Raw genomic sequence first — 18,756 nt, forward strand, 5'->3', positions numbered from 1 at the left:
TAGAATACCACACAGATATTCATATGCATAAAATCTGAAAAATATCCTTGAATTAGAAGTCTTAATTACAAAAACTAAATGTGTTGGGGATCCATGAGCTTACCATTAATGCCTACCTACTTATTATCTGTAACCCCACCAGAAAAGCTCTTAGCGAATACATTATCAGTTGGTAGGTGATGGGTAAGAGTGTATTCTTGGTTTCACCAAGAATGCATGGTGTATTACATGTACAGTATATATGTCTTGAGAAAAAAACAATTTTTGATTAGTCCTCTCCATAGCTTGAGTATTGTCAAAACAGATATTAGAAACTTCCTTTAAGTTGAAATATGTACATGAGGATTTGTGGAAACAGGTTTAGGTGAATAAAGCTCATGGTGCTGATATTTTATGGTTATGTAACAAAAATTATTTTGAAGTTTGATGTTGCTATTGCACATCCCAGGGAGATAAGTGATTGTTTGTGTTAGAAATAATAAAGCACTGCAAAAGCATGTTTGCTCCACAACATTGTTAATAATCAGTTTTCAGGTACCCAGTAGCTTTTAGTATGGAAGAACCTCATATTAATGGTGTCATTTCTGATGAAGGAGATGTGATGTGTCACACGGTAGGCCCTTTGTCTGGCTGAGCAAAATTCATCACATGGTCTTCAATACTTACCTTGCTGTATGCTTACCCACAGACTTACATAAGCATAAAGACCCATTGATAGCCACAACAACATATGCCAACTAATTCACTTCATTTTATGAAGTTATTACTCTCATCTTTCAGAGAGCCAGAAGCAGACCATATCAACAGCACTAATCCAGGTCTTGTGGTTCGTATGGATGACCCACCAAATTATTGGCCAGGAAACGGAACATGTTATGTGTTTCTGACCAATTGTCATAATAAGAATATTACAGTCTTATTCATGGTGCGGAATTATAGCAATGCTGGTAAGATTATTTTTCTTGCTCTATTTCTTGTTTACTTTTCATCATTGCATGGAATAGGCAGGAGGCAAATAGAGGGCAGTTTGTTATAGTTAGAGATGAAGAATTCCAGTTTAAACAGGATAGATTGAGTAGAGTTTAAACAGAAATGGGATGCAGAATGATTAGGATGTCTTAGAAAAATGATCTAGAGAAACATTGTTGTTTGTGAGATTTTAGGAGTATGGTGTGGTTAGAAAGGAACAGGATGAGATGAAGAAGGGAGTAAAAGAGATTAAAAGAGTAAGGAAATATATAGTAGAGAAAGTTTAGAAAATAGGTATATAAAAGCACTGATACAATGTAAGCCTTGCTTCCACACTCACATGCCTGGATGTATTCATGCATGCTCCTCTAAGTGGCTTACAAAACTGCATACATAAAAACTATTATGTATCTTGCTTTTGATGCTTGTGTGAACATATACATGCATGTGCGTGTTGTTTTTGCTATCATAGACACAGAATAGAAAGAAAAATATATACATATTGCAAAACTACCCTCATGACAGAGGTGAAGGTAAAAGAAGAACAAGTAGAAAATGTAAGCAAATATATATTTGTTGAATTTGGGAGGGTAAACATTGGATTATAAGGCCAAGAGAGTTTTAAAGACTCGAAAATATTGGAAAGGAAGATAGAAAATAGCATATTTAATGCTATAAACAATGATTAAGGAAGGAAAAAGGTTGGAGAGGAAGGGAGGGGGAACATAGTTGGAGAAGAGAAATTGACAATATGAAATTTAAGAGAAACAGAGGATGGGAGACTCATACTAGAACACATAAAGATAATAGGAATGAGAGGAAAAGTGAAGGAGATGGCTTAGAGAAAAAGCAATAGTAATATGATAGGGATGGAAAGCAAGAGAGTGTAAGGAAGTATGGTTAGAGAGAAAGGACTGTGAGAGAAAATGATGCAAGATGTAAAGAAATTAAGTGAGAAGAAGTGAAGGAATAAGGATGGGCAAGAAAAAATACGAGGGAGCAAGGTTAGGGTGAAAAAGAGAAGTAAAGATGAGTAAAAAAAAAAAAAAAGAGAAAACAAATTATTAGCAAGAAGAAAGAGGGAGTAACATTAAAGGGGTTGATACTGTGGGCAAAAGGTGGGAGAAGAGGGTAGATGGAAGAGCTTGGTTTAAGATGAAAAATAAGAGTAGAGTTTAAGAGGAATGAGTAGCTCTATAGAGACAGTGAGAATGAAGAAGAATGTTAATGAGATTAAAGGAGTAAGGTAAGAGAGAGTGAAAGAAAGGATGAGGGTAAAGGTAGTAGGGTTGATGTGAAAGGGAAAAACTGCATACACTGATGCATATAGCCTCATTCTTTTCAAGGGAATATTGAAAGAAGAATTTGTATCAGGAGCTAAGAGTTTAGGAGAAAGGTTAGAGTTTGTACAAGAAATGTAAAATTGTATGCCTGAAAGTGAACTTAGAGGAAAGCTTTTTTCATCATAAAAACTGCTCTGGAAAATAAGCACTAGAAAAAATATAGGTATTTGTGAAAGGGAATGATGTTAAACATGAGAAAACCATGAGAATTATGTATCAGTCAGTTTCTCTTCACTCATCCTCTCCCTATGTCCAAACCATTTCAACACTTGTTCAGCTTTTTCAGTAATTGTCACCTTAGTACCACACCTTTCTCTTATACCATCAGTTTTGGAACAATTATTCCTCCTCACACCACAGATTGTCCTTTATAACTTAACTTCCAACGCATATACCCTCTTCTGTTCTTTTGTGTTTGGGCCTATGAATCGCAACCATACAGCACTGATAGCACTACCTTTCTATCAAACATACCCATCTTTCTATATCAGACAGTGACATTATTTTCCACACACTTCTCAGTGCACCTACCCTTTGATTCACTTCAGCTTCTGTAGTCCCATTTGCTGCTGTGTCCACTCCCAGGTATGCAAAACACTCCATTTCCTCCAGGTTTTGTCCAATCAGGCTCACATTTACACCAACTGGTTTCTACCTCATGACAAACCTTATAACCCCACTTTTATTCACAGTAACTCTCAACTTGAGGCTTGTGTGCAGAGATACTAAGATTGGATGAAGCATGACATAAATGAAGCTAAAGGAATGGGTAATGAAAGAAAGGTATTTAGAGAATAATTTAAACATATGCAGGTGAAGTGTGTGGCATGTGGAAGGTGGAGTGTGGGTTTTGAGAAAAAGGAGCAAGTGGTGGGATAAGGAAGTTAAATTGGTAGTGAAAGGGAAAGAGATGTTTGAGCATTGCCTGCAGGAAAAGGAAGTGATCGATGTATGAAAGAAAGCAGATCAAGAGGAAGGTGCAGGGGCTGAAAAAGTGGGCAAATGAAAGTTGATGTAAGCGAGTATCAGAAAACTTCAGGGAGAATGAGAAAAAAAATTTTGAAGGAAAATAGTGTGAGGGACACAAGAGCAGATGTGAGCATCAGTAAGGGGAACTAATGGGGAAATAGGATCAACCAAGGAAGAAGTAAAGAGGACTGTGTTAGATGATAAGGAGGCAGATGTAGGGAGTTTTGAATGTGGAGTGAGAGATTAATGGTAAATAGTTTGATGGAAAGAGAAGAAATGGGGAAAACTTTTCATATGTTCAAAGGTGGTAAAGTGGATGGGATTGCAGAAAATATTTCATAAGAAAGGGAGTGACAGTGTTGGTGACTGGTCAGTCAGGATTTTCAGCATATGTATGGTTTAAGGTGAGGTGTCTGAGGCCTGATGGAATGCCTACATAGTGCTATTCTAAAAGACAAGGTGGCCAAAAATGAATGCTTGAATCTCAGAAGTATAAGTTAGTTGAGAATCCATTGTAAGCTTTTGAAAGTGTGATAATCGAGAGGAAGATGGTGTGCACAGAATACCAGACCAGGTAGGAACAATATGGCTTTAAAAGTGATAGAGGATGTATGAACTAAGTGTTTGCTTTTAAGAATTTTTGTGAGTAATACTTTGAGAAAGTGAGAGATTTGTATGTGTCCTTTGTTGATCTGGAGAAAGCATATGATGGGATTGATATGGATGCCTTTTGGAAGGTACTATGAATATATGACTTGGGAGAAAAGCTACTAGAAGCATTAAGGAGCTTTTTTGAGAGAATCATGAATTTGTGTGAATAGGATAGGAGAAGGGAGAGCAGTTCCAGGTGAAGGTGGATCTATGTCAAGGATGTATGATGTCAACATGGCTGTTATTCTAAATGGATGGATGTGATGAGGGAGGTAAATATGTTTGTGGATGACACCCTCTGATGGCAGACTTGAGTGAGAAACTGCAGAAACTGGTGTCTGAGTTTGAGAAAGTGTGTGAAAGGAGGAAGTTATTATTAATAGTTAATGTGAATAAAAGTAAGGTTATGAGGTTTAGCATGGAGTAGAAATAGGTTGGTTTGAATGAGATTTTGACTGTAGAGGACCTGAAGAAAGTAGTGCTTAAGATACCTGGGAATCAACATGGCAGCAGATGGAACTATGGGAGTTGAAATGAGTCAGGGTTGATAGGTTATGTGTGGACAGAGATAATTCAAAGGGAAGACCTGCAAACTGCTGTCTGTGAGGGCACAGATGGATAAGTTTGATGGTATAATAATCGAAGTGTTACTGTATTGCTGTAAGTCATGGGAAAGAACAGACAAAATGAAATGCTTAAGACAGTATGTGGTTTGAGGAAGGTTGATCATTTAAGAAATGACACTGTAAGAGAGAGGTGTGGTAGTAATATGAATACTGTTGAAGAAGCTGATCAAGGTGAACTGAAGTGGTTTGGTCATATGGAAAGGATGAGTGAGGAGAGAGTGACTAAAAGGATATGTGTCAGAAGTGGAGGGAGCAAGTGGGAGAGACAGACTGAGAAGGAAATGGAAGGATCATGTGAAAAATACTTTGAGTGTTATGATATACAAGTGGCAACTGTCATTCATTTGAACTAGGGCATGTGGGGTGGTCAGGAGAAACCACTTCAAGGTTTGTGAGGATAGGATGTGGATAGGAAGCTAGAGAGTGCATGTGAGCAAATGAGGCTGTTCTTCCTCAGTATGCAGGAAACAGTGAACTAGCACGAGAAGAAATTAGATTTTATATTGTGCATAATTATTCAGTGTTAATCATTTATGATGTGACTGCTGAAAATTATTTCTTTATTATAGGTGTGAACCATAACTTTCATTTACACAATCAACATGAGTTATCTACCCATACAGAGCCTGTACCTGGTAATTTTAAGGCTCCAAACAACTTCCCTCACCCTTACTTGACCATGGAGCCAAACATCCTGACAACCAGGGTCACGTATCGAGCTGCTTCTTACCCTGACCCAGAGTCGAGCCCCACTGAAGGAGAACTTGAGTATGAAACCTTCCTTACATACATGTATGAGAGGGATTTGAGTGAGAGGAAGTATTGGAATACACTAATTGCCACAAGTACCCTCAAGGGCCTCAGGGAAAATGCAAAGTCTGTGAGTTGGTTTGAGCTTTTTTTGGCTTAATTTTTTGTACAACCTTTTCGTTATTTTTTTTAGTGTGTCCTATAGGAGAGAACTTTGTTATTGACATTTCATTTCCTTGTATGGAATTTTTTTAGTACTGTTACAAAAAGATTGAATGAAGGTTATAAATTTAAACCACTAATCAGTTAAAGCATTATTTTGACAACTAAAGTGTCTTGACAGAAGTTGATTTATTTCTTTGCATCAATTCTAGGAACTAATTGATAACTCGAAAACATTTTATGCTTCATCGTTATTAATAATTTGTGATAAAACTTACAAAGTGATGATGTTAAGGCAGACTTCAGATATGTTTTTCTGTTACCATAGGTAGCTGTGACTGAAAATAACAATACAGCAGAACAGTTGAGCAGCTGGTTTGTATCCTACTCTGGGGTTGGGGCTGTGATCAGTGTGGTAGTATCCTACAATAAGTCTGATGGTGCCCTTTACTCATCTGCTGTCTCCTATGGTTGTAATTTCATTGATGCAGAAGAGTACAGATGCACTAAACTTGGTTAGTAACACAGAGCAATTTTCTTTTATGATTTTACATATAAATGATCAGACTAGTGTTAAGAAAGGTATTGGAAATTAAAAACTTTAGTTACATACTGCGTACATAAATGCCTTAATCTTTTTACCATGAAATTTAGATGTAACTGTCTGAAGGATCAGACAGTATAACTGCATATTGTATGCACTTTTTTTAGATAGAGAATAAGAAGTTTTCTCCTTTGAATGTAAAGGTTCTTTAAATTCTGAATGGGATGGTACATAAACACTTCCCTAAAGCATATTAGAAAGAAATCTACAATATATCAAACTAAATTATGTTGATAATGACCACTGACTGAAAAAATTCATGAATCATACTTCCTGATTAATGATCTTCATTTGTGTGACTTCAGTACATGATAATTTGTTCACTCACTGTTTGATTATGCTCTTATGTAGAATTTCTTTTTGTTCCCTACAGTAACCACTTTAGCAAAGTTGTTCTGCGCCTCACTGTTGTTTATTGGGGGAATTCTACTATTTCTGGGTCACCGTTGGCTCAACTTCACCATGTTTACCTCTGGTTTTCTCTTCTTTTGGTGTGTCTTGTTTCTCTTGAGTGCTCAGGACACAAACAGCAGTATCACTGGTGAGTATTTTTTGAACTGTTGATAACTCCTTGATGCTATTATGATCCTTGTAATGCCTGTTAAAGTCTGATCAGCCTAACAAACAGAGAATATGGAGACAGACCACTGTAAAATGTGCTTACCTAACCAGTGAATATAGAATATGAAATGTTGTTACTTTTTATCTAAAATACATCTAGTTTATTGTGAATAATGTATATTTACATCTCAAACTGAAATGCCTGTATAGTAAGTGAGAATGAAATTGTACTTTTGTTTTGTTTCAGGACTGGGTTGGGGTACCCTAGTGGGAGCTGTGATTTGTGGTGTATTGTGGCTCATTGGATGGCATAAGTTTAAGCGTCCTTTTCATTCATCTTTGTTAATCATTGTTATGAATGTAATATTTGTAGGAATGGTTGTCACCTACTTTCTCAGGTGTAAGTAAATCATGAGATATAAGTAACTCGTTAAGTTATTTTGTTTAAAAATGTACACTAAAAGTTTTTTCTGTTAATCTTATGGTAATTCTGTATATACATTACTTAATGTTTCCTGGTAACATAATAGCTTTAGTTTTGATATATGTGCTTCCCATTTTTATTCTTTCAAACAAGAAAAGCATATTATTTCCAGATGCCATTGTACCAAAAACCCCCAACCTCTCAGCATTTGTGGTGTTTCCCGTCTTCTTTGCAATCATCATCATTGCTTACTCCATTGTTGACATCAAAAAGGTATTTTTCCTTAATGGCATATGTAGTCTTTTGATATGTATGATTTTGAATATCAGTCAGTTCTTGTATGTAACTAAATAGAATGAGCTTTGTAAGGTTGCAGTGTTTGAGACCACACATCCCAAACATATGAATGTAGAGGCACAAATACTGTCTTGGTAGTTGAAAGTCCATCATAACCGTTTTAGCTTATAATTTTATTGAAAATTACTTACACTGATATGCCTTCATTCACATTCTTTGATTATACTTTTAAATAAGAACTTTTTTGTTGTTTTACAGGTTCACATATTCTCCTGCACGTTGCTGGGTTCATATGCATTTATAGTTCCTTTTGCATTTTATTTTGGGTCATCTCTGACATACATTGTTATAAATGTGATTGGACTCATGACTGTGCAACACTACTCAGAAGCTTTAGGATACCCACCGTTCCAATTCTGTGGTAAGTGTTAAAACAGTAAGAGAATAAACTTCTTTCCCATATTTGATTACTTTGTTGTATTATGTTATTTGTCATTTTTAATAGTAGAGATGTAAATATATTTTCTAGGTCTTTAGCATGACAAAAGTGTTTAAGGAAGATCACTTTCACTAATCCTTGACCAGTCCAGTGTTCTGAAATGTAACTTGGGCTTTCCACACAATGTTGATTTATCATGAGACAAGTCTTCATGTCCACTTCCATATTCACATACAAAATGATTCCAGTACACACAATTGACACTCATTCCTTTGGCATTTTCATTTAAGACACTGCTGGCCCTGATTAGTTCAGTTTCTACATCTGTCCATCTCTCCAGCAGTCTATCACTTCTGTTTGTACCCTCAGCAATTTTTTTTTTTTTTTTTTTTGCTTTGTCGCTGTCTCCCGCGTTTGCGAGGTAGCGCAAGGAAACAGACGAAAGAAATGGCCCAACCCACCCCCATACACATGTATATACATACGTCCACACATGCAAATATACATACCTACACAGCTTTCCATGGTTTACCCCAGACGCTTCACATGCCCTGATTCAATCCACTGACAGCACATCAACCCCGGTATACCACATCGCTCCAATTCACTCTATTCCTTGCCCTCCTTTCACCCTCCTGCATCTTCAGGCCCCGATCACACAAAATCTTTTTCACTCCATCTTTCCACCTCCAATTTGGTCTCCCACTTCTCCTCGTTCCCTCCACCTCCGACACATATATCCTCTTGGTCAATCTTTCCTCACTCATTCTCTCCATGTGCCCAAACCATTTCAAAACACCCTCTTCTGCTCTCTCAACCACGCTCTTTTTATTTCCACACATCTCTCTTACCCTTACATTACTTACTCGATCAAACCACCTCACACCACACATTGTCCTCAAACATCTCATTTCCAGCACATCCATCCTCCTGCGCACAACTCTATCCATAGCCCACGCCTCGCAACCATACAACATTGTTGGAACCACTATTCCTTCAAACATACCCATTTTTGCTTTCCGAGATAATGTTCTCGACTTCCACACATTCTTCAAGGCTCCCAGAATTTTCGCCCCATCCCCCATCCTATGATCCACTTCCGCTTCCATGGTTCCATCCGCTGCCAGATCCACTCCCAGATATCTAAAACACTTTACTTCCTCCAGTTTTTCTCCATTCAAACTTATCTCCCAATTGACTTGACCCTCAACCCTACTGTACCTAATAACCTTGCTCTTATTCACATTTACTCTTAACATTCTTCTTTCACACACTTTACCAAACTCAGTCACCAGCTTCTGCAGTTTCTCACATGAATCAGCCACCAGCGCTGTATCATCAGCGAACAACAACTGACTCACTTCCCAAGCTCTCTCATCCCCAGCAGACTTCATACTTGCCCCTCTTTCCAAAACTCTTGCATTCACCTCCCTAACAACCCCATCCATAAACAAATTAAACAACCATGGAGACATCACACACCCCTGCCGCAAACCTACATTCACTGAGAACCAGTCACTTTCCTTTCTTCCTACACGTACACCTACCTGATTTTGATGTGGGAAATAATTATGAATAATCTTCCTTGCATCTTTGTAATGATTTTCTCGCACCATATATCCTCACTCATTCATTCTTAACTCTGCCTCTTCTTTTAATCTACATGAATGATTATTTTTTGCTGTTTTCACATACAGTATGGTTTGTGAACCTAAAGTGGTGCACAGTATTTTAGTTAACACAGTATACTGTATGTAGATTACAGTACTTATTATTGTAGTTGATTTTTTTCATGGTTTTGTGATATGTGATCAATACTCTTTACCTGCATTAGGGTGTGGGCTGTCTTTCTGAAAATGGAAACAAACCTTGTTTTTACAGTACATTAACTTTGTTATGTAAAGATCCATAAAGCAGGAGTGGATGGGATTACCATTGAATTTCTTAAGAAAGGGGTTGATTGTGTTTTTTTTTTGTTTTTTTTTTGGTTAGTTAGGATTTTCTGTGTTATGACTCATGTTGAAGTGCCTAAGGATTGGCAGAATGCCTGTATAGTGTTGTATAAAGGCAGGAGGGACCAAAATGAATACTCAGCTTACAGAGATGTAAGTTTCTAGTGTAGTAGGTAAGTTTTATGGGAGAGTGGTGATTGAGAGGGTGGTGGCTTCCATAGAGTTTCAGATTAGAGAGGAACAATGTGGCTTCAAGAATTGTGAAGAATTTTTTTTTTAAAGAATGTGTGTAAGATATACTAAGAGAAAAAGAAGGACTTGTAAGTGATACTTATGGATGAGGGGAAAATGTACAATAGGGTTGATAGAGATTATCTGTGGAAGGTGTTTCGAATATATGGTATTGGAGGAAACTTGGTTGCAGTGAAGAGTTTACATGAAGATAGCAGAGCATATGTGTGATTAGGGAGAGAGGAGGTCAAGTAGATCTATGTGAGGGTGGTTCTGCTGCAGGGTTCTGTGATATCACCATGGCTGTTCAAGAGATTGATGATGAGTTGAATGCAAGGGCCTGGGAGAGAGGAGCATTTTGTGTGCAGCCTGTTTGAGGTAGGGAGCTGAGGAAGTGTGTAAGCTGATGTTTGCTGATAACATGGCACTGATAGCAGAATAGGATGAAGAATGGCAGAACTTTGTGTCTGAGTTTGGCAGACTGTGTGAAAGGAGAAAGTTCAGTGTAAATATGAATAAAAGCAAGTTTATTAGGTTTAACAATGAAAAGAGACTAGTTATTCAGAGAGTGAGTTTCTGTGAAGAGAACTTGGAGGTAGTGGAGTGTTTTAGATACATGGGAGTGGATGTGGCAGCAAATGGTAACATGGGAGCTGAACATAGGGTGGGTGAAAGGACAAAGGTTTCAGGCATATTGTTGAATATTTGGAAAGAGAGATCACTCTCTTTAAGGGAAATTATGGGCATGTTTGAAGTTGGTACAACATGGTACAACACACTTTCCAGGGGCAGCAAGGATAACAAATCAACCTCAGGCAATTGGAAGTTCCTTACTTTACCTTCCTGGCCTTTTAGGAAGGGGGGGGGGGCAGATTTGCACGTATACCTACAGAGGTGTGTATTGTATTTTATGCACCTCACATAATTTTGGCTGGCATTGGCAATGAAAAAGAGATTATAACTTTTCTGACTGGATGCCAACCAGAGCTGGTTACCTGCAGATAGATACACCACGATTGTGGTTGTTAGTAGTTGGTAGGTAGTGGTTGGAAGACTGCCACCGATGAGAGAGGTATGTAACTGATACTACCCACCTGGGTTTCAGGAGGGTTAGTGGCAGCTGCAGAGTGAACCAGCACTTCAGTGGTTGTCAAGTTGCACTCCTTTGACCTGGGTAGCCATCTTTTCTTTCTACCTCACCCTCACATGGACTGCTGGTATTCTGTCTATAAACATACAATATCTCCTTGTCACACATAAGACTTGTCAATACTTACATAATTCATTCTTTGTGACTTGATTTTTCTTGCAGTGAGCACTATGCATTAGTCCTGCCTTTTGGCAAAATAGCAGGAGCAGTAGATAGAAGTAGTGGGAAGGAACATTAGATGAGAGCATCAGGTAGGAACATCAGGTAGAATTAGTGAGTAGGAACATTAGGTGGGAGCATTAGGTTGAAGTATTAGGTAAGAACATTAGGTAGCCACATTAGGTAGAAGTAGTCAGTAGGAACAACAGGTAGGGTCACCTGAAAACACTGTGCTGTAGTTGCCCTCTGCCAGTGGCCTGCTAAGGGTGAGGAACTAAGGCTAAAAAGTGGCACTGGAGTTCACCAGTTATGGAAATTATTTTGCCATGGCCACCCCATTGAGGGAGTTCCTGAAGGAAACAGGCATCAGAGATATTGGTGGGTGCATAGATTTTGGTCATATGGTTAACTCAGATTTCTCATTCATAAACTACCTCTGATAAAGGGTTTTCTGTAAGGATGGTGAAAAGCTTATTTTCTTCACTGTGTTGAATGACTGTGCAGTGTTCATTAAATGATAAAGCATTTGGGATTTGTGTGTGTGTGTTGTAAGAATGTGTGCTCACAAAATGTTTCTTGTTTGAATACTTGAGTTTGAATATTTTGGTCTTTCAAGACTTACATGTTACTGGAAAGAACATTCTGAATCTTGATTTTGAGATACATAGCAATATATTTTACACACAATAGGTGGTTAGTTTTGTTGAAATTTTGTCCTGGCATTATTTCAGATCCCCCCTTTTGTACGATGCTACCTATAGATGTTTGCTGTATGTTTGAAACGTGATAGATTCGTCAGATGGTAATATTTGTCTGTCTGTCTGTTACCATTTCTCAATTCTCAATACATAAAGTAAATAAAGCATCCACAACAGTACCCTCACACATCCTAAACCTATATCCAGTTTGTCAAAGCAAAAGACTTTCTCACTTATAAAAATGCTTCCCATGTTTTCAGTTTGCACACTATGTTGATATATCAGGTAAGGCTAGGGTCTCCTTTCACACCACTACCATTCACAAAATGCTTCCATTGCATCTGATCCTCAATCATTCCTCTAACATCACAACTTGATATATCCATTGTCCCAATCAGTTTTCTTTCTACATCTGTCCATTGTCTTCTGCAGTCTACCTCTCTTCCTTGTACTTTTTACTGCAATGATATGTATTTTCTTGACCATCCTGTCATCTGCCTTACATTCTATATGACCGCACTATCCTAAAGACTTTCTTTCATACATGCACCTTCTTCATGACTTCTTCACACCACATAATCTTATCACATCTTCATTCTTCATTTGACTCACCTGTTAAATTCCAGTAATATATGCTAATTATCCATCTTTGCACCTGTTATTTTTTACATTCCTGACTTTCAGAGACTTGGGTTTCACTGCCATACATCAGTACTGGGACAAGTCAGTTGTGAGTCAGTTTATTAAATGTCCCACATGCCATCTCATTCTGTACCTTTTATGTTACTGTAATATATCTTATTAATCAACCTGTCATCTGCGATATGTTCTACATAACCATACTATCCTAAAGCACTTTCAATTGTGCACCTTTTAAATAACTTCACACCACATTTTTCTCTTGCATCTTCATTCTGTCCATCCTCCTAGTTCTAGCTATACAGTGTAAATTATCCAATCTTGCTACTATTATTTTTGACCAGCCCTGATATGCAAAGATGTAGTTTTCATAGCTATGTATCAAAAGTGAAAAAAATCATTTGTAAGTCGATTTATCAAATGTTCCACATGCAATCTCATACTGTTTGATAAGACTGCTCCTCCAGAATATCCTTTGCTTTTGATGATCTTGACAGATGTCTTCTTATTCCTAACCTGAAACACCCCCACTGTCCTTCTACTGTACCAACAACATTGTTTTATATCTCCTTTCATTAACCTTACTTAGAAACATTAATTTTAGTCATTTTCTTTTTGTCTGTTCTCTTCATGTCCAACATACTTCAGTGCCCCATCTTTTACTTTATTATGCACAGCATTGTATCTCCTTCATATATCTTCATTATCTGCTATAATTATTCAGTGTACACCACTTTTTGTTCATGAAGACTTTCTTCATCTACTTTTCTGTATCTAGTCATTCCATGGTTACTCTCCCAAATTTCACTAACAAAGAGTTGTGTAGGTTTAACCCCCATCTAGTAAACTTTGGCATACCTGACGTTTTAAATTCATCCTTTCATTACATTTACAAAGATTTAATGAACCTTAGCTTGATTCTCTTCCTTATTTTTCTTACTCTAACAAGTAATGTTGTGTATGTACTGTATATGTTGCTTGATATTTATTCATTATTAATATCCATATATCTATATCAGGGCAAGCACATTTAAAGTAATATGTGATATCCTGCTACTTTTGCAGATATCATGTTGCTGTGCCTGTGGATCTTTCTTTTTGTCTCTGGCATGGCTTACCAACTATACCGAGAACGATCAAGTCCTCCATTTCATCCTCCAAACCTGTCCTCCTGGACAGCAACCAAGAAGGTGTTTAATTTTATCTTTGATAAGATATTTGCTTGGTTACCAATGGATCCAGATCCTGGAGGTGTAGGTATTGAAGATCAGCCAACATGGAAATTAAGAATGAACTATACATTTAAGCTTTTACGCCAAAGACTGACTTGTAGTAGACAGGATGCGTCTGAGTCTGGCTATGAGAGCTTCCAAAGAGTACGTACTCTTTCTCAATCAGGAGAATCCATCACGGACTCTGATCATTCTAAATTTGCTGTCATTAAGGCAAGAGTCAGTGAATGGATTGATAAAGTGAGATCTCAAGTTAAGAGAGAAAGGGAGGGATTACTGCAGTCCAGTAGCAGTGAAGAAATTGAGGAGGAAGAGGACGAAGACCAGCTTGATGATATATCAGTTTCGTGCTGTACCTTCAGAAAAAGTCGAGTTTTACTTGATGATGAGTACACAAATGATTCTCAGCAATAAACATAAGAATGTGTGGGCATATTCTGTAATGTTCTCTGAAGATGGAAATGTTTCCATATTTAGCACGACATGGGAAGATAAATACCAAATGATGCTGTATCAGGCAGAACAAGTAAAGCAATGATTCTTATGGTGTTCATTATCAGCCTTACTCTCAAGTTCCTCCAGTGGTGTGAGCACACTGCAAAGCAATTTATTGTTGCCTTTTCAAATCAACTCATTTGATATTATCTGTATATGCTGTAGTTTTGCCTGAATGTTGTGAAAAAACGTAGATGCAAAATATTGAAAGTACCTTATTATAAATTTGAGACGTATCAGACTTCTTCCACACTACAAACTCATACTTTAAAAACAATCTTAAAGACATGACCAGCTTAATCCCTCATATGTACTACAGGGCATTTGTTGCTACTCACGTAAAGTACTTAAAGATTTACATCATATATCTGGCGTAGCTGGAGGGTTGATGACTAGCTTGTTTGAGAAAGCACCACAGTTGTTTCATCATTCTTTAGTGAATCTTAAAATGGTCAGTAGCCTGGAAGTTTGTTTCTTGTTACCAGTGCATTGAACATTATTTTTTTTCCTGTTTCATTTAACTAGGATTTTTTTGTTTCAGGATTATTTTTATTTCAGTGACCTGGTGTTTGTGTAAGCATAGTCATGTATATTTAAGTTATTTAATCTAATAGTTGAGGGTTAGAACATTTGATTTATTTGGTGTACTTGTGTGCAGTATCTACCTTTTGACAGTTCTATAATACAAGAGATTTTGATTTGAATGATTGGACAGAAGTATGAAGAAAATGGTGATTCTGTTTACTCTCCTTTTACCTTTTGTGATGTTTTATGCTTGGTAATGTAGGATGTCTCTGTTACTGTATCAGGCACTGCATTCCTTACTTTTATCAGCACCTCTTGTTTAGGCTACCTCTTGCACCATAATTTCAGACTGTCGAAGATACCATAGATCTACTAAGCTTCTTTTTTCTTCTGTCATTTTAAGAATTCATTGATTCCTTCTGAATATCAATATCTTCACTCTCCTTCACATATTTGCTTATTAAACATATGAGCTTACATGATAACATTAAAAGTACAACTAATTTCTTTACCGTTATGCTAGCTTTGTAGAAAAGGGCTTTGCAGTGTATTATATGAGTGCCCTCTACTGTTAAACCGTTGAATACTAAAGACAGTATATCTTCCTGTTGTTGCTGACAATACTGTTCAACTAGGCATCTTTAAGCCTGACCTTATCCTTATGCTTTTACCTTTCATAAAGGTGGGTAGCTATTGTAGAACCCCATCATAAATCATCTTGGCTTATTGTGTCAAATTCCTCCATTGATGAACTCTACACATATTACCTCTTCATCCAGTCCTTCCCTTACTGTCATTTCTCTTGTTTGGCAGAATCACTTATATGAATATTATTATACATATTTCCTTGTGGGTGACTCGCAAATTATTTTCATTAATTATTCATCTGTGATATAGCTGTATTTTGTCCCATATGTTTGCTATGATTCTCCTTAATTCATCTGTGGCTTAATGTATTAAGGATGTTAACTCAGATTTCTAAGCTTATAGTATCATCTGAAATTTTTTTTCAGTATTTATTCATACTCCTTGACATCTGGTGAAATAAATGGCCTTTGTGATAATCCCTCCTGTTTCCCGTCAGTTTGAATAATATCCTTCCAGTTTTATCATGTATCAATACACACATTTGAAATTGTAAAGCCTTAATTCTGACAGTGCTCTACAGATTTCATCATATCTATTTATATTCATGAGAAATCTGTTTCATAAGCAAAACTGACATTTTTCTTTCAACTGCTGTTTTAAAGAAATGTATATATGACCAATGACTTGTATGCACACCTCCCTTCAAATACCACAGTGGTATCACTCATGAGAAGTTATGTTTTCCTCACCATCTAACTATGCACCATTACTGTTTTTTTACAAACATTTTTTCCAATATTTGGATGTACAAAGATCTTGCTCACTGAATCCGTCCAAATATTCTTAGGCAGCCCATTAAGCAGTACCTTCATTCTATTAATTATGGTGCTAATGTAGTGGTATAGCCTTCTGGTCATATTTAAGCTAATCATTACCCATTTTCCTTTTCTTTCATAAATGTTCACACATTAGCTTTCCATGAACATTCCTATCTTTTCCTCCAAACTTCACCTTCCATAAACATTTAAACTACGCACAGAAAAGAATTTCATCCCTGAATTTGTTCTGTCCCTCAGTTAGTGCTACATTTATTTGATTCAGAACTTTTTAACATGTCTGATAATTTTAGATTGATGAGTAGATTATATCTGTATTACAATCAACATGTCTATCTGAATACTTTTTTGGTCCAGTAATTGTCATATGCAAGCTTTTCATTAAGTGTCCTGAATAGTTGCAATTCATACATATTGGTTGAACAGTGTTAGAGTTTGACTGGAATAGACTTACAGTAATCAAAGAGATTGCTTCCACATATTGTCCTCCCATATTGCAAAGGATAAAATGGTACTTGGTGCTTCCATGAACTGAACACTTGTTTGATATGAACAGAGAAGCTTCAAGACTGTAGCTAATTATTAAGTAGAATCCAAAGAACCATTCTAGGTTATTTTACTTAGATGTAATATTCAGTTTTATTTACTGATAAGGTAGAGTCCCATTTATCATGTAGCTCTTTGTCTTAAACTCACTGCCTCTTTTTTCATAAATGTAGTAGGGTAAGATATAGCATAGAAATATTTTGTGGTACATGAAACCAAGGCTATGACACCAGACCAAATTATTTTGCTCCTCCCTCCTGAAAACAAAAATGACTGCTACTTCACACACACACACACACACACACACACACACACACACACACACAATTTTATGCACACGTTTGCAGTGTACAGTGTACAGGATCATATTTAATGCAGTTTTGTAAACGAATAACATTAGCTTGACTAGTCTCGTTGGTAGCTCAGATGGCACATATTGTAACAGAACAGCTTTGGTGTTACCACTTGTCTCTTCTTTTTTTATTTGTGCCTACAGTAAGGAGAAACTGAGGAGTATGTATAAGAAATAAGGACTGAAGGATGCACAGTGTTTGATACTCATGGAATATGTGAAATACACAAGTGGAAGCTTTAAGGTAACTATTTCGTATGTTTCCAAGTGCACAATGAATTGTATTTAACCATTATTCGCATTTATTTTATTTTTATTAGTTGATTTACACATTCCCATCAGTGAAGAACAGACATTTGATTATGTGCATTTATAAGAGCAACTGAGTGGTTCAGGTATTATGTAGTAGATTAAGCCATGTTCTGTGAATAGACTGTATGTTTTGTTTACATTATTAATAAAGTTATTCATGCTTATATTACAGCGGTTTATTTTCCTTACTAGTATGTTTATGATCTGCAGTTTGCCGTTAGTTAACGAACTTGCTTCATGATATCCCACACGAGTGAGAAATATATGAAGTGCAAAGTCTGTGAGTTGTGGTATAAAGCTTCACTTGTGCTTACCACATGACTACCTTCCGTGCATATATACTCATAATAAATCTCCACGATTAGAAATGTGTTGAGAAATCAAGAAAGATACAGATTCCTATCATTGCTGAGAGTACTACAGTGCTGTAGGTAGGGGCTAAAGGTAGTAAGTTATGAGTATATCACATTGGTTATACCTGAATGAGTCCCGTTTTCTGTATAAGGTGACATAGAGGGGAAACACCTGTGTTGGTGACGGGTTCATCTTGTAGTACCCCACCTCCTTAGTGTGGTTAGATCTGTGAAGGTTATCCGGACTCTTGGTTACCAATACGGATACCCGAGGTAAGGCAGAGGGTTTAATGGGCTACAGTGAAGGTGGGTGGAATTATCTGCATACGGTCCAAAGCTATGAATGCTAGCAAAAGTCATGTATGTGCAGAGATGAGGTTACCGCGTCGACCTTATGTATATATGCTTGTTTGATTGTAATGAATCTGGTTGATCATTCTCGCTTTCATTGGACCTGACATTGCTGTACAAATATGCATAGCCGACCATCGTTTATAATCATGAAAATACATTATTACTATTATGTTAATTTCGTTTGCGTACATTAAAATATACCATCTCAAGTAGTAGTATTTGTCTGTCTGGTGAAATGTGTCAATTTTCGCGATTTATACAATTTCATGATCATTTTTGAAACTGCTATTTTTTTTCACTTATTTGATTATCTATTTCTTTTGTCTACTCCTTAACTATAGCTATAAATTCTTCCTTGTTTATATTTAATGCACACAGTACAAATTCTACCTTTAACGACCATTCAGCTCCTAACAGCCAGTACCTCCAACAACTTACCCTCGATCAATTCTCTGATTCGCAGGCATGAAGAGGAAGTAGTTTGGCGTGACTACACCTGTAGTGGGGTAGTTAATGACCCAACCACAAGGAACAAGGCG

General features: G+C 37.0%; 1 protein-coding gene across 1 annotated transcript in view; it reads left to right on the forward strand.

The window, feature by feature from the left end:
- The window catches only part of LOC139756137 (transmembrane 7 superfamily member 3-like), a 39,246-nt gene extending 21,570 nt beyond the window's left edge, over positions 1–17,676 (forward strand). Inside the window, exons 3-10 of the mRNA XM_071675247.1 lie at positions 781–947; positions 5,182–5,438; positions 5,799–5,985; positions 6,448–6,615; positions 6,883–7,035; positions 7,232–7,332; positions 7,615–7,777; positions 13,690–17,676. Coding sequence (XP_071531348.1) covers positions 781–947; positions 5,182–5,438; positions 5,799–5,985; positions 6,448–6,615; positions 6,883–7,035; positions 7,232–7,332; positions 7,615–7,777; positions 13,690–14,270 — 1,777 coding nt within the window. The 3' untranslated portion in view covers positions 14,271–17,676. The remainder of the gene's footprint in view (positions 1–780; positions 948–5,181; positions 5,439–5,798; positions 5,986–6,447; positions 6,616–6,882; positions 7,036–7,231; positions 7,333–7,614; positions 7,778–13,689) is intronic.
- The last annotated feature ends 1,080 nt before the right edge of the window (positions 17,677–18,756 follow it).

Source organism: Panulirus ornatus, chromosome 20 (genome assembly GCF_036320965.1).
Source record: "Panulirus ornatus isolate Po-2019 chromosome 20, ASM3632096v1, whole genome shotgun sequence".
Classification (NCBI taxonomy): Eukaryota; Metazoa; Arthropoda; class Malacostraca; order Decapoda; family Palinuridae; genus Panulirus; species Panulirus ornatus.